The following is a 21,646-nucleotide window of genomic DNA, read 5'->3' as shown; positions in this document are numbered from 1 at the left end:
TGGTTCAGTCTTGGAAGGTTATACCTTTCTAAGAATTTGTCCATTTCTTCCAGGTTGTCCATTTTATTGGCATAGAGTTGCTTGTAGTAGTCTCTTAGGATGCTTTGTATTTCTGCGGTGTCTGTTGTAACTTCTCCTTTTTCATTTCTAATTTTATTGATTTGAGTCCTCTCCCTCTTTTTCTTGATGAGTCTGGCTAATGGTTTATCAATTTTGTTTATCTTCTCAAAGAACCAGCTTTTAGTTTTATTGATCTTTGCTATTGTTTTCTTTGTTTCTATTTCATTTATTTCTGCTCTGATCTTTATGATTTCTTTCCTTCTGCTAACTTTGGGTTTTGTTTGTTCTTCTTTCTCTAGTTCCTTTAGGTGTAAGGTTAGATTATTTATTTGAGATTTTTCATGTTTCTTGAGGTAGGCTTGTATAGCTATAAAATTCCCTCTTAGAACTGCTTTTGCTGCATCCCATAGGTTTTGGATTGTCGTGTTTTCATTGTTCTTTGTCTCTAGGTTTTTTTTGATTTCTGCTTTGATTTCTTCAGTGATCTCTTGGTTATTTAGTAATGTATTGTTTAGCCTCCATGTGTTTGTGTTTCTTTCGTTTTTTTTTCCCCCTGTAATTGATTTCTGATCTCATAGCATTGTGGTCAGAAACGATGCTTCATATGATTTTGATTTTCTTAAATTTATTGAGGCTTGATTTGTGACCCAAGATGTGATGTATCCTGGAGAATGTTCCGTGCGCACTTGAGAAGAAAGTGTAATCTGCTGTTTTTGGATGGAATGTCCTATAAGTATCAATTAAATCTATCTGGTCTATTGTGTCATTTAAAGCTTCTGTTTCCTTATTTGTTTTCATTTTGGATGATCTGTCCATTGGTGTAAGTGAGGTGTTACAAGTCCCCCACTATTATTGTGTTATTGTCGATTTCCTCATTTATAGCTGTTAGCAGTTGCCTTATGTATTGAGGTGCTCCTATGTTGGGTGCATATATATGTATAATTGTTATATCTTCTTCTTGGATTCATCCCTTGAGCATTATGTAGTGTCCTTCCTTGTCTCTTGTAACATTCTTTATTTTAAAGTCTATTTTATCTGATATGAGTATAGCTATTCCAGCTTTCTTTTGATTTCCATTTGCATGGAATATCTTTTTCCATCCCCTCACTTTCAGTCTGTATGTGTCCCTAGGTCTGAAGTGGGTCTGTTGTAGACAGCATATAGATGGGTCTTGTTTTTGTATCCATTCAGCAAGCCTGTATCTTTTGGTTGGGGCATTTAATCCATTCACGTTTAAGGTAATTATCGATATTTATGTTCCTATGACGATTCTCTTAATTGTTTTGGGTTTGTTTTTGTAGTTCCTTTTCTCCTCTTGTGTTTCTCACCTAGAGAAGTTCCTTTAGTATTTGTTGTAGAGCTGGTTTGGTGGTTCTGAATTCTCTTAGCTTTTGCTTGTCTGTAAAGCTTTTGATTTCTCCATTGAATCTGAATGAGATCCTTGCCGGGTATAGTAATCTTGGTTGTAGGTTCTTCCCTGTCATCACTTTAAGTATATCATGCCATTCCCTTCTGGCTTGTTGAGTTTCTGCTGAGAAATCAGCTTTTAGCCTTATGGGAGTTACCTTGTATGTTATTTGTCGTTTTTCCCTTGCTGCTTTGAATAATTTTGCTTTGTCTTTAATTTTTCCCAATTTGATTACTATGGGTCTCGGCGTGTTTCTCCTTTGGTTTATCCTGTATGGGACTCGCTGCACTTCCTGGACTTGGGTGGTTATTTCCTTTCCCATGTTAGGGAAGTTAATTTTTTTTTTTTCTGCGGTACACGGGCCTCTCACCATTGTGGCCTCTCCCGCCATGGAGCACAGACTCCGGACGCGCAGGCTCTGGATGCACAGGCTCAGTGGCCATGGCTCACGGGCCTAGCTGCTCCACGGCATGTGGGTTCTTCCCGCACCAGGGCACGAAACCGCGTCCCCTGCATTGGCAGGTAGACTCTCAACCACTGCGCCACCAGGGAAGCCCCCCATGTTAAGGAAGTTTTCGAGTATAATCTCTTCAGATATTTTCTCTGATCCTTTCTCTCTCTCTTCTCCTTCTGGGACCCCTATAACACGAATGTTGTTGCGTTAAATGTTGTCCCAGAGGTCTCTTAGGCTGTCTTCATTTCTTTTCATTCTTTATTCTCTTCCACAGCAGTGAATTCCACCATTCTGTCTTTCACTTATCTGTTCTTCTGCCTCAGTTATTCTGCTATTGATTCCTTCTAATGTAGTTTTCATTTCAGTTATTGTATTATTCATGTCTGTTTGTTTGTTCTTTGATTCTTCTAGGTCTTTGTTAAACATTTCTTGCATCTTCTCGATCCCTGCCTCCATTCTTTTTCTGAGTTCCTGGATCATCTTCACTATCATTATTCTGAATTCTTTTTCTGGAAGGTTACCTATCTCCACTTCATTTAGTTGTTTTTCTGGCGTTTTATCTTGTTGCGTCATCTGGTACATAGCCCTCTGCCTTTTCGTTGTCTGTCTTTCTGTGAATGTGGTTTGTTCCGCAGGCTGCAGGATTGTAGTTCTTGCTTCTGCTGTTTGCTCTCTGGTGGATGAGGCTATCTTAAGAGGCTTGTGTAAGTTTCCTGGTGGGAGGGACTGTTGGTGGGTAGAGCTGACTGTTGCTCTGGTGGGCAGAGTTCAGTAAAACTTTAACCCACTTGACTGTTGATGGGTGGGCCTGGGTTCCCTCCCTGTTGGTTATTTGGCCTGAGGCAACCCAACACTGGAGCCTACCTGAGCTCTTTGGTGGGGCTAATGACAGACTCTGGGAGGGCTCACGCCAAGGAGTACTTTCCAGAACTTCTGCTGCCAGTGTCCTTGTCCCCACGATGAGCCACAGCCACCCCCCACCTCTGCAGGAGACCCTCCAACACTAGCAGGTAGGTCTGGTTCAGTCTCCCCTGGGGTCACTGCTCCTTCCCCTGGGTCCTGATGTGCACACTACTTTGTGTGTGCCCTCCAGGAGTGGAGTCTCTGTTTCCCCCAGTCCTGTCAAAGTCCTGCAATCAATTCCCACTAGGCTTCAAAGTCTGATTTTCTAGGAATTTCTCCTCCTGTTGTCGGACCCTCAGGTTGGGAAGCCTGACATGGGGCTTAGAACATTCACTCCAGTGGGTGGACTTCTGTGGTATGTGTTCTCCAGTCTGTGAGTCACCCACCCAGCAGTTATGGGATTTGATTTTACTGTGGTTGTGCCCCTCCTACCGTCTCATTGTGGCTTCTCCTTTGTCTTTGGATGTAGGGTATCTTTTTTGGTGACTTCCAGTGTCTTCCTGTTGATAACTGTCCAGCAGCTAGTTGTGATTCTGGTGTTCTCACAAGAGGGAGTGAGAGCATGTCCTTCTACTCCGCCATGGTGTTTCCTTGACCTGAACTTATTAATTTTTTTAAACTTATTAATTAATCCCATTCCTAGTCCTCCTGTATTCTGTATTGAATTAATGTGCTAAATATCCTTCCAGTCAACTACATATGTTAAACCATATGTGTTTAACTTTTTAAAGAACCACTAAACTGTTTTCCACAGCAGCTGAACCATTTTACATTCCCACCAGCAATGTTTGAGGGTTCTGATTTCTCCACATCTTTATCAACACTTATCTGTCTCTTTCATTAAAGTCATCCTAGTGGTATATGAAGTAGTATCTCATTGTGGTTTTGATTTTCATTTTTTCTTTTCATGTGCTTGTTGGCCATTTGTATCTCTGGTTTGGAGAGATATCTCTTCAAGTCCTATGCCCATTTTTGATTGGGTTGTTTTTTTTTTTGTTACTGATAATGAATTCCTTGTATATTCTGGATACTAGATTTATATTAGATGTATGTTTATGTATGTTTTCTCCCATTTCATAGTTGTCTTTTCACTTTCTTAACAATGTTCTTTGATGCACAGACGTTTTAAAGTTTGGTGAAGTTCAGTTTATCTATTTCTTCTTTTATTACTCATGCTTTTGGTATCATACCAAAGAATCCACTGCCAAATCCAAGGTCATAAAAATTTAATCTTATGTTTTCGCTTAAGAGTTTTATAGTTTTAGCTCTTATATTTAGGTCACTGATCCATTTTGAGTTAATTTTTGTGTATGGTGTGAGTGAGGAGTCCAATTCTATTTCTTTGCATGTAGATATCCCATTGTCCCAACACCATTGTTCAAGAGACTGTTCTTTCCTCCACTGAATAGTCTTGGCACCCTTGTTGAAAATCAGTTGGCCTTGGTTGTATGGGTTTATTTCTGGGCTTTCAGTTCTGTTTCAGATACTGTCTATCCTTATGACAGTATCACACAGTTCAATTACCATAGCTTTGTAGTAAGTTTTGAAATCAGAGGTGTGAGTTCTCCAACTTTTTTTTCAGTACTGTCTTGGATATTCAGGGTCCCTTGCAATTCCATATAAATTTGAGGATAAGATCTTCCATTTCTGCTAAAAAGACTATTGGAATTTTGACAGGAATTACATTGAATCTGTAGATCAATTAGGATATTATTGCCATCTTAGCAATATGAAAATCTTCCAATCCATAAACATGGAGCCTTCCAATTTACTTAGGCATTCTTTAATTTCTTTCAGCAAAGCTTTGTAGTTTTTACATAAAGGCTTTCACCTTATATGTATGTAAAAATTATTCCTAGATATTTTATCATTTTGGATGCTCTTGTAAATAGAATTATTTCCTTAATTTTCTTTTCAGATTGTTCATTGCTGGTATATAGAAACAAAACTGACTTGTGTGTTGATCTTGTGTCCTGCAACTTTGTTGAATTCATTAGCTATCATACTTTTTTTGTGAATTCTTTTGGGATTTTCTATGTATATGATATGTACAATCATGTTGTCTGCAAATAGAAATAGTTTTACTTCTTCCTTTCCAGTCTAGATGCCTTATATTTATTTTTACCTAGTTGCTCAGGCTAGAGCTTCTTCTGGCTAGTACAGTGTTGAATAGCAGTGGTAAAAATGGGTGTTTTTGTTTTGTTCCTGATCGTAGGGAAGTGTTACAGGATGAACTGTGTCTCTCCAGAATTCATATGTTGAAGTCTTAATCCCCATACCTCAGAATATAACTACATGTATTTGGAGATGTGTATTTAAAGAAATGATTAAGTTAAAATGAAGTCCTTATGGTCGGTCCTAACCCAAACTGCCTGATGTCCTTATAAGAAGACAAAATTTGGACACACAAAGAGGTACCAGGGTGCACATGCACAGAGGGACAACCATGTGAAGAGGAAGCAAGAGGGTGGCCATGTGCAAGCCAAGGAGAGAGGTCTCAAAAGAAACCAAACTTACTGACACCTCTAGGATTTGCAGCCTCGAGAACTGTGAGAAAATAAATTTCTGTTGTTTAGCTAACTAAGTTTGTGGTATTTTGTTACCCTAGGAAACTAATACAGGGAGAAAGTTTTCAGTCTTTTATGATTGAGTATGATGTTAACTGTGAGCTTTTTGTAAATTATATTTATTGTGTTGAGGAAGTGCCCCTCTATTCCTAATTTTTAAGTGGTTTTTATAATGAAAAGGTATTGGATTTTGTCAAATGCTTTTTTTTTTTTTTTTTTTTTGCGGTACGCGGGCCTCTCACTGTTGTGGCCTCTCCCTTTGCGGAGCACAGGCTCCGGACGTGCAGGCTTAGCGGCCATGGCTCATGGGCCCAGCCGCTCCGCGGCATGTGGGATCTTCCCGGACTGGGGCACGAACCCGTGTCCCCTGCATTGGCAGGCGGACTCTCAACCACTGCGCCACCAGGGAAGCCCTCAAATGCTTTTTATACATCAATTGAGATGATCCTGTAGTTTCTTTTCCCCCTTCATTTTATTAATGTAGCATTGATTGGTTTTTATATGTTAAACTACCCCTGAATTCCTGGGATAAATCCCACTTGGTCATAGTGTATAACTTAAAATACTGTTGGGTTTGGCTTGCTAGAATATATTGAGGATGTTTGCATTTATATTCATAAGTGAAATTGGTCTGTAGTTTTCTTCTGGTTTCTTTGGCTTTGTTATCAGAGGACGCTGGCGTCATAGAAGGAGTTAGGAGTTGTTCTCTCCTGTTTTTGGAAGAATTGGAGAGAAGAATTGGTGTTAATTCTTTAAATGTTTTGTAGTAGTTACTAATGGAGCCATCTGGTCCTAGATTTTTCTTTGTTGGGAGGTTTTTGATTACTGATTCAATCTCTTTACTTGTTCTAGGTCTGTTCAGATTTTCTATTTCTTCTTGACTCAGTTTTGGTAATTTGTGTATTTCTAGAAATTTGTACACTTCATTTTGTTGTTCATTTTGTTGGAGCATTTGTTGGTGTACATTTGTTCATAATATTCTCTTATAATCCTTTTTATTTCTAGAAGTTCAGTAGTAGTGTCTCCACTTTCATTTCTGATGTTATTTTTGCCTTCTCCCTTTTTTCTTAGTTTAGCTAAAGGTTTGTCAATTTCATAGATCATTTCAAAGAATCAACTTTTGATTTCATTAATTCTGTTGTTTTTCTGTTCTCCATTTCATTTATCTCTGCTCTAATCTTTATTATTTTCTTTCTTCTGCTGACTTTGGATTTAGTTTGTTCTTCTCTTTCTAGTTCCATAAGATATAAAGTTAGGTTACTGATTTGAGATCTTTCTTTTTTTAAATTTATTTATTTTATTTTTGGCTGCATTGGGTCTTCATCGCTGCACGCAGGCTTTCTCTAGTTGTGGTGAATGCGGGCTACTCTTCGTTGCGGTGTGTGGGCTTCTCATTGCGGTGGCTTCTCTTGTTGCAAAGCACGCGCTCTAGGCATGAGGCCTTCAGTAGTTGTGGCACACGGGCTCAGTAGTTGTGGCTCACAGGCTATAGAGCGCAGGCTCAGCAGCTGTGGTGCACAGGCCTAGTTGGTCTGCGGCATGTGGGATCTTCCCAGACCAGGGCTCGAACCTGTGTCTCCCGCATTGGCAAGTGGATTCCCAACCACTGCACCAACAGGGAAGTCCCCAAGATCTTTCTTTTTTAATGTTAGCATTTATAACTATAAATTTCACTCTGAACTCCACTCTGAGCATCCCATAAGTTTTGGTATGTTGTGTTTTTGTTTTCATTCACCTCAAAACATTTTCTCATTTTTTATTTGGGTTTTCTTTGACCCATTTGTTTTTTAAGAATGTTGTTTAATTTCCACATATTTGTGAATTTTCCAGTTTTTCCTGCTGTTATTCATTTCTAAATCAATTCCATTGTGGTCAGAGAGGATACATTTATTGAAATTTGTTTTGTAGCTTATCATATCGTGTATTCTGGGGAATGTTCCATGTGCAATTAAGAAGAATATGTATTCTTCTGTATTGAGTTCTGTGTGTATTAGGTCTAGCTGAATTATAGTGTTGTTAAAATCCTGTTTCCTTATTGATCTTCTGTAGATGTACTAGTCATTATTGCAAATGGAGTATGGAAGTCTTCAACTATTATATTATTGTAGAACTGTCTAGTTCTCCCCTCAGCTCTGCCAGTGTTTGCTTCATATATTCTGGGGCCTCATTGTTACCTGCATACGTGCTTATTATATCTTCTTGATGAATAAGTTCTTTTTGGTCAATATATAATGTCCTTCTTTGTCTCTGGTAAAAGCTTTTGACTTAAAGTCTATTTTGTTTAATATTAGTATAGTCACTGCAGTTCTCTTCTGGTTACTATTTGTATGGAATGTTTTTTTTTATCCTTTTACTATTAATTTATTTGTGTCTTTGGACCTAAAGTGAGTCCCTTGTAGACATTATATAATTGGATCATGTTTATCCATTCTACTAGTCTCTATCTTTTAATTGGTGATCTTAATCCATTTACATTTGAAGTGATTACTGATAAGAAAGGACTTCTGCCATTTGCCATTTGATTTCTATATGTCATATTCTTTTGTATTTGATGAGTTTTTTCTAGTGTTTTGTTTGACTCACTCCTCATTTCCTTTCTGTATATTTTTAGTTATCGTCTTAGTGGTTACCATGGAGATTACAATTAACATTCTAAATTTATAACAATCTAGTCTGGATTGATACCAACTTAGCTTCAATAGCACATAAACACTCTGCTCTTTTACAGCTCCATTCCTACTTTATGTTGCTATTGTCACAAATTACATCTTTATACATTGTCTGCCCATTAACATGGATTTATAATTGTTTCATGCATTGCTCTTTTAAATCATACAGGAAACAAAGAAAAGGAGTTACAAACAAAGATTATAATAATACCGGCTTTATATTTACCCATGTATTTGCTGCCTTTGCTGGAGTTACTGCTTCATATGGCTTTGAGTTACTATCTAGTGTTCTTTTCCTTCAGTCTGAAGGACTCCCTTTAGCAGAGGGAAGATCCAGCCTTTGTTTATCTGGGAATGTCTTAAGTTTTTCTTCATTTTGAAGGATAGTTTTGCCAGATATAGAATTCTTGGTTGATAGTGTTCCCCCCCCCCCCTTTCAGCACTTTAAATATGTCATCTCATTGGTTTCTGGCTTCCATGGTTTCTGATGAGAAATCATGTTAATCTTATTGCCAGTCCTTTGTTCATATTGAATTGCTTCTCTCTTGCTGCTTTCAAGATTCTCTGTTTTGGCTTTCAACAGTTTGATTATAATGTATGTTGGTGTGGATCTCTTTGTATTTATTCTGCATCCATTAAGCTTCTTGGATGTGTTGATTCACATCTTTCAACAGATTTGGAAAGTTTCCAACCATTATTTTTTCAAATATTCTTTCTGCTCTTTTCTTTCTTCTTCTGGGATTCCCATATCGGTGTTCTTGATGGGATACCACTGGTCCTTTCGACTTTGTTCATTTTTCTTCCTGCTCCTTAGATTCAATTGCAATTGTCCTATCTTCAAGTTTGTTATTCTTCTGCCTGCTCAGACCTGATATTGAACCTCTCTAGTGAGTTTTTCATTTCAACTATTGTACTTTTTTGTACTTTTACTGTACAGCTATAGAATTTCTATTTGGTTCCATTTTATAAGTTTTATCCCTTTATGGATATTCTCTATTTATTCATCTGTTGTTCTCTTGGTTTCCTTTAATTATTTATCCATGGTTTCCTTGAGCTCTTTGAGGCTATTTAAGACAATTGATTTAAAGTTTTTTCTGGTAAGTCCAAAGTCTTTTCTGGACTTCCTCAGAGATGGTTTCTGTCAATTTCTTTTATCCTGTGAATGGGCCATAGCTTCCTGTTTCTTTGTATGTCTTATAATTTTTGTTGAAAACTGGGTATTTTTAATATTATAATGTGGCAACTCTGGAAATTGGATTCTACCCCATCCCCAGGGTTTGCTGTATTGGTTGTTTAGGACTGCAGTTGTTCATATGTTTAGTGAATTTTCCAAACTGTTTTTGCAAAGGCTCTATTCTTTTTTGTGTGTGGCTGCTGAAGTCTCTGTTATCTCAGCAGTTAGTCAGTGACCTGACAGAAATTTCCCTAAACACCTGCAGCTAAAAAGAAAAACAAAACCAAAAAACTCCTTGTCTTTGCAGATTAGCTCTGAGTTGAGGCACTCCTTCAAACTAAGCCAGGCTGCCTACAACTCTGCCTTAGTTTTCACCTCCTGCTTGCACAGGGCCCAGTGATCAGCCAGAAGCACAAGCTTAAGGTCTTTACAGATCTCTTCTGAGTATGCATCCATCCCTGAGATTGTGCATTTTACTGTAGATTCCCCAGTATATAAGGTAGCTCTTATTTCCCCAAGAATCTTCCTCTTCAGCCTCCTCATTTGTAGGCTTTTCCTTGCCCTTCCTTCATCCTTTGTTCCAGGTAGCTTTGGGTAGAGTATGTCTTTAAATGCTTTCATCAGATGCTACTTATAAAGCTGCTCCATCCTGAGGGAGGTGAAACAAAGGTCAGTTTCTTTGCCAGTCCCTCTCCTGAGATACTGATCATTAGACAGGTCAAAATGCACAGTCACAATTTTTTTGAGAATAAGGTCCCTATTTCCCCCACCCCTCACCCATCCCAGTGCCAGCAAGCCACATCAGAAATATGGGCTGTTGCTATTCACTCAACTGCTGCCAGTCTGGAGAATGGGATATGGTAGGCAAGTAAGTAAAAACACCAGAACACTTTCTTACTGAATTTTAACAACTCTTCATCTAGCACTTCCTTGGCTGCTATGTTTAATTAGATTTCAGAGTTACAAAAAAACATTGATTCTGTCATTTTTTGCCAGTTTGTTTGCTTTGGAAGAAGAACTAATTCTTGGGGCTCTTTACTCCACTATTTCCAGGATGTCACCTCTTTCTTGTATCTTTCTCTCTGCTCTGTCCTTCCTGAATGCATTGAGAGATGCTCAATTCTGTCTTATCTTAAATAACAAAACAATATCTTCAATAAATACCACATCTTTGTCTCTTCCCTTGCAGAGCCAAACTTCTTGAAATATTTGGCTTCACTTGTCTTTACTTCTTTCCCATTCATGCCTCTACTCACTGTGATCTGGTTTCTGCCTCCAGAATACCACTGAAAATGCTCTTGTGGTCATGTGGGACCACGTTGTGGCTAAATGCAGTAGGGATTACCATCTCTTAATCTTTCAGCAGCATTTGACATGATCAGCTACTTCCTCCTTTCATGACATCTTGATCTGATTTTCTTACCACCTCTTTGGCCACTCCTCAGTTTTCTTTGTAATATCTTGTTTTTGCCTATCCTTTAAATGTTATTCCTCAGTGTTCTGTACAAGGGTGCTACCTTTTCCTTTTTATACGTTCTTATAGCTAATCTCACCCATTCCCGTGCTTGAATTATCATACAAGTAAACAATTCTAGGATCTTTATACCTTGTCAGATTTCAGTCCTGTATTCTAGATCCTTATATAGATGGTCTACCGGATATCTCTGAGTGACTCCACTGGTATCTCAAATTCACTGGCACCAAAATTAAACTCATTATCTTCCCCCATCAAACATTTTTCTCATGTTTCCTGTTTCAGTGAATAAGGCAAATATAAATGATGGGAATTCCCCGGCAGTCCAGTGGTTAGGACTCTGTGCTTCCACTGCAGGGGGCACAGGTTCGATCCCTGGTCGGGGAACAAATATCCTGCAAGCTACACACATGGCACGGCCAAAAAAAAATTTTTTTTTAATATATATATAAATGAGATGTATTCTAGAGTTCTTCCAAAGTATTTACAGAGGTAGTCCTTGTACTGTCTGCTACAGAAGTATTTAGAGTAAGATGTAATACAAGCACAAATGACTGTATTGGTTTGCTGATTTAGTGAGGATTTTAAGAGTTTCATATATATATCTGGAAAAAAATGTTCACTCCTGCTTATCAAAGAAAGTTAAAATGAGGCAGTGAGCCTATTAAAATGGCAAATATTTTTATACATTTAAAAGATACCCCATGCTGATGTGCTTGCAGAAAAGTGAGTTCTCAGACCAAGTTTCAATTGGTTAAACTTTCTTGGAGGGTGGTTTAGCAATATGTATCCAAGAGGCTTAAAATGTTTTATACCTTTTGACTTAGTAATTCTCAATCTAGTTTATCCTAAAGAAATAACTAGAGATGTGCATAATTTATTTGTGGTTGTATTTCTGTAATATTGAAAAAATTGTAAGCTATCTAAATGAGGGTAAGAAAAACATTATGACACATCTGTATGATGTATTATTATGTAACTCATAAAAATTAGGCTTTGGAGACACAGACGTAGAGAACAAACATATGGACACCAAGGGGGTAAGGGGGTGGGTGGGATGAACTGGGAGATTGGGATTGACATATATGCACTAATATGTATAAAACAGATAACTAATGAGAACCTGCTATGTAGCACAGGGAACTCCACCTCAGTTTGCTGTACAGTAGAAACTAACACAACATTGTAAAACAACTATACCCCCAATTAAAAAAAAAAAATTGAGGCTTTGAAAAAATATTTAAAGACATGGGGAAATGTGATATAATGAAATGAGAAAAATCAGGATTCAAAACCATATGCATCTATGGTATGATATATTGGTATTATGAATAAATGAATATATGCATGGGAAAAAGACAAGAAGGAAATATCTATATATTTAATTTAGGTTAAAATTTCCATTTTTGTTATGCTTTGTTTCATTTTGTTTTTTATAATAAGTGCCTCTTATATAATAAGAAAAATGATATATGAATGATGATGCCATTTCTATTGGGATAAAAGAATAGGCATTTTTTTCAGAGTATATTTTTAGTTACCAGATTTTATTTTTAAAGTTCCTCATTCTTCATGGCACTAATAATGAAGTTCTTTCCCCTTTCCTACTCCCAGTGCAAATTTCTGGTACTTTTTTGATTTTAGTTCTAGAATCTTTAATATATAAATTTTTGTTCATTCACCAAAATTTTAGAGTCAGTTTGAGTTAAAACAAAGTAGTAGTTTCCAGTAGGAAAGAGATCTGGTGTCATCTAGATCTAAAACTTAGCTTCACCACCCACTAACTCTGTGTCCGTGGGCAAATCATTTACTCTCACCGAGTTTCAATTTCTTAACATTACAAGGGTATAATACTACTTTACCTCAAAGAACTGCTGTGAGGCTTAGGAGGTAATATGTAAAGGTCAAAATATGACTTCTGGCTATATTTAATAGCTGTAAAATTACTAGTGATTGTAATCATTCACTAGTGAATGTAATTGTAATGAGAAAATCTCTTCATTATTCCTTAATTGATGGACTGATACTTTGAGCATTTAATGAACATAAATACATAGAGTATTTACAGTGCACTACCTATACAAAGTAAGTCTTTGGGAAAAGCACATGTTACCAATGAGTTAACTGATTAAAATGACCTGTTTCAGTTTGACCTACTGTTTTCTTTTTTTCAGGTAAAGGACTTATCTTCAGACACACTTCTCCAACAGCATGATGATTTGGATTTGGCTTTGGATAGTTGTTATAGTGGAGATACAGTAGTTATTTTTCCAGGAGAATATCAAGCTGTAAATCTTGCTTTATTGACTGATGACATCGTTATAAAGGGTTAGCAAGGCATCCTTTGCAATTTTTTAACAGCAATGTATGCTGGAGAAACTGTATATTACAAACATGGTTAATCAGATTACTAGAAATTAGAACAGGGTTTTATGTTTCACAAAAATCCCTTATGTGCTTTTTACAATTAAGATTTTCTCACCTGTTCAGTAGTATATTATCTGTACAGGTGACCTCGTTTGGACATACTGTACCAGAGCAAATCAATCAATGAGACTACTTTTTCCCCATGATAATGTAGCACTACAAGCAGAGATTCTAAATAAATACTCAAAATCAGAAAAAAAAATCAGTTCGCAATATCTTCTATTAGCTCTATATTTTTACCTAAACTACTTTTTTCTCCTCTGTCTCCATAGCACTTCATAGCACTCTAGTAGGGAAACCTAAATGTAAGGCTATATTAAAATATGCTTAAAAACTTTAATTCACATGGAAACTCATGAAGTAAAAAAGCAGAGTTTACTAAATTTCTTTTAGGTTCTGAACATACTTAGTGACTTTAATTTCGCCCTTTTACATTAAAGTAAGTTTATTCCCCTTGTCTAGCCAAGAGACAGATGACTTAAACTTTGCTATCAATTCAAAAATTGAGCAAAATTTTCACTAGATTTTGATGACTGTAATCAGTTATATTTTGCTGAACTATATGGGTAATAAGGATCATATTTGTAATTTTAAAAATTGGTAGTCTTCTTAAAGATCCAACCCTTTATTTTTGGATTGATGTTAAGTTTAGATGATTGCTCAGACTACTCTAGAACAAAATTATGGATATGATTACATTAATCTTGTAACCTAATTCAAGTCTCTGCCTGTCTTTTTCGTTATGGTAACTTATAATGGTTTTGGAACCAGGTTTTGGTAAGATACTTTTTGTATCTTACACATTTTGTAGATGACTGCTCACTATATAATATAGGGAAATATATAGTGGAAGGAGTATGTTGAATAAGTACCATAGGTACATTTAGATTGATTATAAACCCAGATTCTTCCATCATGGCATCAAAATAAAGACAAAAGACTACATTATAGTTAAGTATCTAATTAGTTGACTGAATAATTACAGATGTTACTTATTAAAAATGTGTGAAAAGAAAAACTTAGAACAAGTATTATTGAATGACTAAAGGGCTTTAAGCTTTGGGAGTACTGATTTAATTATGTATTTTTGTCTTTATACATCAGGAATTGGAAAGAGAGAGGAAATTATGATTACTTCTGAACCTTCTTATGACAGTTTTGTGGTATCCAAAGCTGATAATGTGAAATTAATGCATCTATCTTTGATACAACAAGGGACAGTTGATGGTATTGTGGTGGTGGAGTCTGGTCACATGACTCTAGAAAATTGTGTATTAAAATGTGAAGGAACCGGAGTGTGTGTTCTTACAGGAGCTGCTTTGACAATTACAGACTGTGAAATAACTGGTGCCCAGGTATTTTATTTTATAAAATTTATGGGTTTATTTGGCTATTGATAACTTTGAGTGATCTTAATATGGAAACAAAGGGTAACAATTATTTTATCTTTGAATTGAATTATAATTAAACTTAGAAACTGATAAAAGTAAATAAAATGAGAACAAGTATACATGTGTCATTATACACTTAGTACACTTAGGAAAAGTAAACTGCCCAAGTCCAAAGTAAGAAATTACTAGTTTTGGTTTGTGTGTGATTTTAAAAAATATCTAGGTATCAGTGGCTGTAAAACAGATCATGAGTCAGTTACTTGATTGTTTACTTAAAAAGATTTAAGTACTTATAAGCTATCAGACATTGCTGTAAGGTATTGTGATTAGTTCTGACAGCTTGAGTCTAAAGATAACAATCACAAAGACCATTAAAGGACTAGAAAATTGAATGAAAAAAGATTAAAGGAAGCAGAAAAATAAGACCTTTTTATAGAATGACTTTTTCTTAGTTACCACTAAAATAAGGAAATACTTAAGTAGAATTATGAGGGATTTAGAGTATGTATAAATGAATTTTTATAACTATTGAAAATAATTGCTTAAAGAGATCTTTGACTCCCTTCTAAGACTTGATTTGGGTAGGAGAGAATGTTATACACCATATGACTTCAACCTTCCTTCTAGGCCTAATGATTCTCTGACACAAATAATTTGTTTTAAACATTATCTCCACAAAATTGTTGTTTGCACTATCATGTATTTTCATGTAACTTAGTGTGTTTAGATTGCTAATATAGAATTACAGTTTTCACATCTAAAGAAAATTTTGGAGAGGTGCATGTGTTTTATAGATTGTTTTATTTGCTTTTAATTTACAGGGTGCTGGTGTTGAACTGTATCCTGGAAGCATAGCTATTTTGGAAAGGAATGAAATTCATCACTGTAATAACCTCAGAACAACTGACAGTTCAAAAAGCACCTTAGGTGGAGTTAATATGAAGGTATTTTCACATTTTTTAACATAGAATTGTTGTAAGAATTATAAATAATTATTAGAAAGATACCTTCAGTCTTAAATTTTAGTCTAAATGTTATTGTTGATTTGGAAAAGTATGGTACAAGTAATTAAAATATGGTTTAAATGATGGTTGATAGGAAACAAGTTTAGTCTTATTTAATAATTTCAACTTAAACTCTTAGTAAATAACTTTGAATATGAGAAAGTAGGGAAGTTCTCTTATTAATTTTTCATTGAGCAGACTTGTAAGATTTTCCAAGGTAAAGCAAATTAAGAGAATATATTATTTTGTCTTACTTTCAAACTTTGTAAAATAATTTAAGCTAACCAATTAAAACATTAATAGCAATAATTTATAAGTGAAATGCCTTCCCATTCCTTTCTACTTCTATAAATTCTACCTTTCTAGGTCCCTCTCTGGACTCGTATAGTTAATGAAGTTTTCCCTAGAACACTAATTTACATATTATTTTATTTTCAGCTTTAGCATTTTCATTATCTGAAATTATTTTCATATTTGTTATATTAAAAGTCAACTTCATGGGATATTGCTGTATCCCCATCTAGAATCAGTTGTCTTTATCAATAATGGATAAAATTGAAAACTCCATTTAATATTAAAACTTTTTGTAGTTAGTATTACATTAATCCAGTGTGAGATTCAAAACTGAGATTCAGTTGTTCTAAAGAAATGTGTCAACTCAAGAATAAGTTCTAGAGTTTATGAGATGTTCATTAGTTCATATTTTATTTTTATAGAAATTGAAAAACTAATTTCCTTGAATAATTTAACAGGTTCTTCCAGCACCCAAGTTGAAGATGACCAATAATCATATTTACAACAACAAGGGCTATGGAGTGAGCATTCTTCAACCAACTGAACAGTTTTTTATTGTAGCAGAAGAAGCCCTCAGCAAAGGGACTGCTTCAGGAGATAAAAAAGATGATAATATGCTCTCCAAAGTAATGCAAAATCTGAATCTGGAAATGAATAATAATAAAATAGAAGCAAACTTAAAGGGGGATATCAGAATAGTAACAAGTTAAAGCATCTGGATCTATGTTAAAGTTTTATGTTTCAGATATTTAATAATTCTCATATCCCACAGAAATGGTAGTTTTAATTAAATTTGAAACTTAATTTAAAAATTTAAATATTTAATGCTTTCATTGAATGATTCATTTTAACATGTTTTTTTAAATAAGTTTTGAGATATAATTTACATATCATAAAATCCACACTTTTAAAATATATAATTCAGTGGTATTTAGTATATTTTTAGTATATACCATCACCACTAATTTCAAAAACAACTGTGGTTTTAAATATTGTTTTATATAGTCTTAGTCCAAGAAGAAGCTTTAGGTGTTTTATGTAGAGAATTGAAAAAATAAAAAAAGTTTATGGCCAATATCTGATTCATTCCCATTTATCTGTGCAGGTAACTGGAATAAGATAAGATAGCACTATGTTTAGGCTTAACTGTAGGAAACAAGAAAATTCAAAATAAGAGAGGCAAAAAACAAAGAAATGTATTTCTCCTTCAAAGTCACACACATTATTTCAACTTTCATGCCTCCCTCCAGCTAGAATCTGATCACATGGCTACATCTAACTGCAAATGAAGCTAGGAAATATAATCTTTAAATTGGATGGCCACGTGTCCTCTAAAATACGGTGTTTGTTTTGTAAGAAAAAACTGGTCTTTTCCACAAATCACAGCTTACATTGACTTCAGAATATAAAAGAAAATAAGCACTCAGGCTTCAGCCCCTAATCTTTCCTTCCACAATTTGACTTTTATTCAGTACTTTGTGTTATCTGTAACTTAGCAAAGGCGACCCTGTGTTGCTATAGAGAAACTCGAGGCTGAGAGTTGAATAAAGTGTAGTAGCTGTTCTTCAGTGTTTCATTGAATAGCTTTTTTTTTTTTTTTTTTTAAACACAAGGTCGTCTTAGCTAGGTGACATAATTCCAGGGAGGAGGCCTTAACAAGAACAATCTATAATGAATTTGATAAGCTGTAAAAGTGGGGATTTTCCTTCACAATCCTCTTCCTCTACTTCCCTGTTTTTGGCTTTAGGAAGAGTATGTGATGGACAAAGATAGGCTCTTTTGAGTAAACAGAAAGCAATAGCCTCACAGGAGCAAACTTCTCATTCATTGGTTACTTGCCTCCTTTTTGTTGCTGCCATTGGTTTCCAACCAATTACTTTTTTCCCCAGGCCCACTTCAGAATACAGGGTTTTGTTTTTTTTCTCCTATTCTCATATCTCTAAAGCATGCACAAAGCATTATTAAGATTTTCTAAGAAATCTGAACTTTGATAGTTATTTTTCTCCCTCCTTCACCTTCCCACCCTTATACTTTTCTCTCCGTCATAACGAACTACCACAAATTTAGAGGTTTAAACATCACCAATTTATCATCAAACAGTTCTGTAGGTTGCAGTTTTGGCATGGGTCCCACCGGCCTAACATCAGTGTTAACAGGGGTTTGTTTCTTTCTGGAGGCTTTAGGGGAGGATTTGTTTCCTTGCTCATTTGGGTTGTTGGCAGAATTCAGTTCCTTGCAGTTGTAGGACTGTTTTCTTGACGGTTGTCAGCTGAGGGCTGTTCCCAGCTTCTGGTGACCAACTGCATTTGGGTTACGTCCTCCTTCCTCCATCTTCAAAGCCAGCAACAATGGATTGAGTCCCTTTTCTGCTTTTAATTTCTTCTGCCTTGTCTTCAATCTTATCTCTCTGAGCCAACTCTTCTGCCCCCTCCCTTCCACTTTTAGGGACTCAGATTGAGCCCACTTGGATAATCCAGGATAATTTCCCCATCTCAAGGTCCTTAACTTGAATTACATCTGCAGAGTCCCTTTTGCCATGTAAGATATGCATTCACAGGCTCTTGGAATTAGCATGTGGACATCTTTGAGGAGCCATTATTCTGCTTACCACTTGTCTTAACCAATTTTCTAGGTCAAGGGAAGACAAATACTAATTCTACTCCTCAGATGGGATTTAAGAAGTTTCCTCTACCAGGACCACACAATGCATAGCTTTTATACATTTTAAAAGAGATTCTAATTTAGAACAATGGCATATGCCCTGAGAAAACCATAATTCAAAAAGAAACATGTATCACAATGTTCACTGCAGCACTATTTACAATAGCCAGGACATGGACGCAACCTAAATGTCCCATCGACAGATGAATGGATAAAGATGTGGCACATATGTACAATGGAATAGTACTCAGCCATAAAAAGAAACAAAATTGAGTTATTTGTAGTGAGGTGGATGGACCTCTGCCATACAGAGTGAAGTAAGTCAGAAAGAGAAAAACAAACACGGTATGCTAATGCATATATATGGAATTTAAAAAAAATGGTACTGATGAACCTGGTGGCAGGGCAGGAATAAAGACAGACGTAGAGAATGGACGGGGGTGGGGGGTGAGCTGTGGGGGGTGTGGGGGGGGGAGCTGGGGTGGATTGAGAGTGGCATGGACATATACATGCTACCACATGTAAAAGAGATAGCTGGTGGGAAGCAGCAGCATAGCACAGGGAGATCAGCTCGGTGCTTTGCAACGACCTAGAGGGGTGGGATAGGGAGGGTGGGAGGGAGATGCAAGAGGGAGGGGATATGGGGATATATATGCATATGGCTGATTCACTTTGTTGTACAACAGAAACTAAAACCATTGTGAGGCAATTATACTCCAATGAAGATGTATAAAAATAAGAGATTCTAATTTAGAACCTAGAGGTGGTTCCATATTTCTGCTCTGTCCTTCTCATTCGTGCACATATCTGGCTTGCCTACTGGACAGTAATTTTGTAGTATATGCATTGGGTCTTAGTAACCATTATATTCCCCACTGTGCTGTGCATTCCAAGTAATAACTGCTAACAGTTTAAAAAGAATGCTATCAATGGGTCTCTGCTTATGCAAAAGACTGAAATGAGATTTACAATCTAGGACTTTTAAGGATATTTCATCACAGTTGCTGGGGATGGAAATGTTAGGATTCTGGAGGTGAGGACTGGACAAATCAAGATTAGAAGAGTGGCCTTGGTGTGGAATGCAAAGGGATGAATTAGAACCCCTTTCTGCCTTTTTGTAAGGAACTGGCAGCAGGAGTGGAGATTTCTTTTGCTCCGTTGCAATGCCAGTAGCCGCTATGGTAAAGTCTCAATTGAAGAAAAGAATGGGAACTATAATGCTAGAGCCTCTTGTCAGTTTATTAGCAGTGAAAATGGCAGGTGGCTACAAACCAAGGGACTGAGGCACTCCTCAGCAGCACAAGGTACAGAGAAGTTGCTAATATAATAGGAGCACTTCCCTGGTGGTTCAGTGGTTAAGAATCTATGCTTCCACTGCAGGGGGCATGGGTTCAATCCCTGGTCAGGGAACTAAGATCCCACATGCTGCACGGCATGGCCAAAAGAAAAAAAAAAAAAAGGAGCAAGTTACTATTCTTTGTGAGACACCCAAGATGCATGTTATCTTATAGATTTAACAGTTATAATCAGAAAGCAATGAACTTGAGAACAGGGGTCTAATTCTTCTATAGTATTAAAGTAGAAAATGAGAAAACTATACAAATATACTGTATTTTCAGTGATTGAACCAAATCAGCCATTCTTAAACTGAAATACAGGCTCCAAGAGTCTGTGAACTACCTGAAATTTTAAGTAAAATACTTTGTGTACATGCTCTTTGCTGGAGAGAGTCCATAACTTTCATACTCTCAAATGAGCCTCTCAGTCACCGAAAGTTTAAACCAACTGAACTAGGTAGTATTTAAGTTTCCTTTTACATACTCGTTATTATTACTCAATTGAGGCCTAAAACAGCTTTTAACAAAATGTGTTGCTTTGTCTACAGAATACTCTGATTTGTTCTGTAGAAAATTCAGGCAACTTTATATCATTATTTTAATACTAAACATTATGCCATGTGTTTTTCGGTAATTTGATATTTTTCAGATTTTGCAGTTGCACAAGATAAATTTATTTCCTAATAAAATTCTGAAGCCATTGGCAGGTATCATTAGAATACTAGGTTAGGGCTTCCCTGGTGGCACAGTGGTTGAGAGTCTACCTGCCGATGCAGGGGACACGGGTTCGTGCCCCGGTCCGGGAAGATCCCACATGCCGCGGAGCAGCTGGGCCCGTGAGCCATGGCCGCTGAGCCTGCGCGTCCGGAGCCTGTGCTCCGCAAGGGGAGAGGCCACAACTGTGAGAGGCCCGCATATCGCCAAAAAAAAAAAAAAAAAAAGTACTAGGTTAATTTGGAAATGCTTAGAACAACTACTAATGCCCTATTACTTAGATTTTGTTTAGGTCAGCAGGTTAACCTAAGCCTCTTATGCTTCCTGCTATTTTAAAAAGAGCTAAAATTTTCAATTATTTAAGTTAAAATTACTATAGTATTAAAAATAACCACCTAGTATATATTTCACATTTTTACAGATTAACATGAAAAGTATTATACAGGTTTACCAGTTGAGAAACATTAAAATACTGGATTTGTAGCCAAATCCTTTGTTGCCTTTACCTTAAATTTATTTCTCTGTTTGAAAGAAATATGCAATTTCAAAGTCTTGAAATTTCTGAGATTCCCCCATTAAGGTTAATGTGACCAACTCATCCTAGTTTGCCTACAACTTTCTTTGCTTCAGCATTTCCCATGTCTCAGAAAAACAGTCTGGGTAAACTGGGAACATCTGGTCACCCTAATTAGTTCCTAGGAAATAGATTCTTTTCTTAAAAGTTAAATTATCACTAAAGTAGTCTGATAAATTCAGGTGACCTCCATCAGTTAATTTTGAGAGATTCAATGGTGTGGGCATACCTTTCATTGCGCTTAGCTTTAACACACTTCACAGATGGGTTTTATACAAATTGAAGGTTTGTGGCAAATCTGCATCAAACAAGTCTACTGCCACCATTTGCCAAAAGCATTTGCTCACTTCATGTCTGTGTCACATTTTGGTAAGCCGCCAAATACTTCAAACTTTTTCATTATTTTGTTATGGAGATAAGTGATCTTTATGTTTCTATTCTAATTGTTTTAGAGCACCAAAAACCATGCCCATAAAAGATGGTGAACTGATAAATGAGTTCAATAACTGAACTGATAAATGCTCCACTGATGGGC

General features: G+C 36.3%; 1 protein-coding gene across 1 annotated transcript in view; it reads left to right on the top strand.

Annotated features, from left to right (window-relative positions):
* The window catches only part of SHCBP1L (SHC binding and spindle associated 1 like), a 40,702-nt gene extending 24,057 nt beyond the window's left edge, over nucleotides 1-16,645 (top strand). The window contains exons 7-10 of the mRNA XM_007450133.1: nucleotides 12,884-13,037; nucleotides 14,241-14,491; nucleotides 15,349-15,471; nucleotides 16,284-16,645. Coding sequence (XP_007450195.1) covers nucleotides 12,884-13,037; nucleotides 14,241-14,491; nucleotides 15,349-15,471; nucleotides 16,284-16,535 — 780 coding nt within the window. The 3' untranslated portion in view covers nucleotides 16,536-16,645. The remainder of the gene's footprint in view (nucleotides 1-12,883; nucleotides 13,038-14,240; nucleotides 14,492-15,348; nucleotides 15,472-16,283) is intronic.
* Nucleotides 16,646-21,646: the final 5,001 nt, after the last annotated feature.

This window comes from Lipotes vexillifer, unplaced genomic scaffold (assembly GCF_000442215.2).
Source record: "Lipotes vexillifer unplaced genomic scaffold, Lipotes_vexillifer_v1.1 scaffold97, whole genome shotgun sequence".
Classification (NCBI taxonomy): Eukaryota; Metazoa; Chordata; class Mammalia; order Artiodactyla; family Lipotidae; genus Lipotes; species Lipotes vexillifer.
This window is presented reverse-complemented; position numbering and strand designations above follow the sequence as displayed.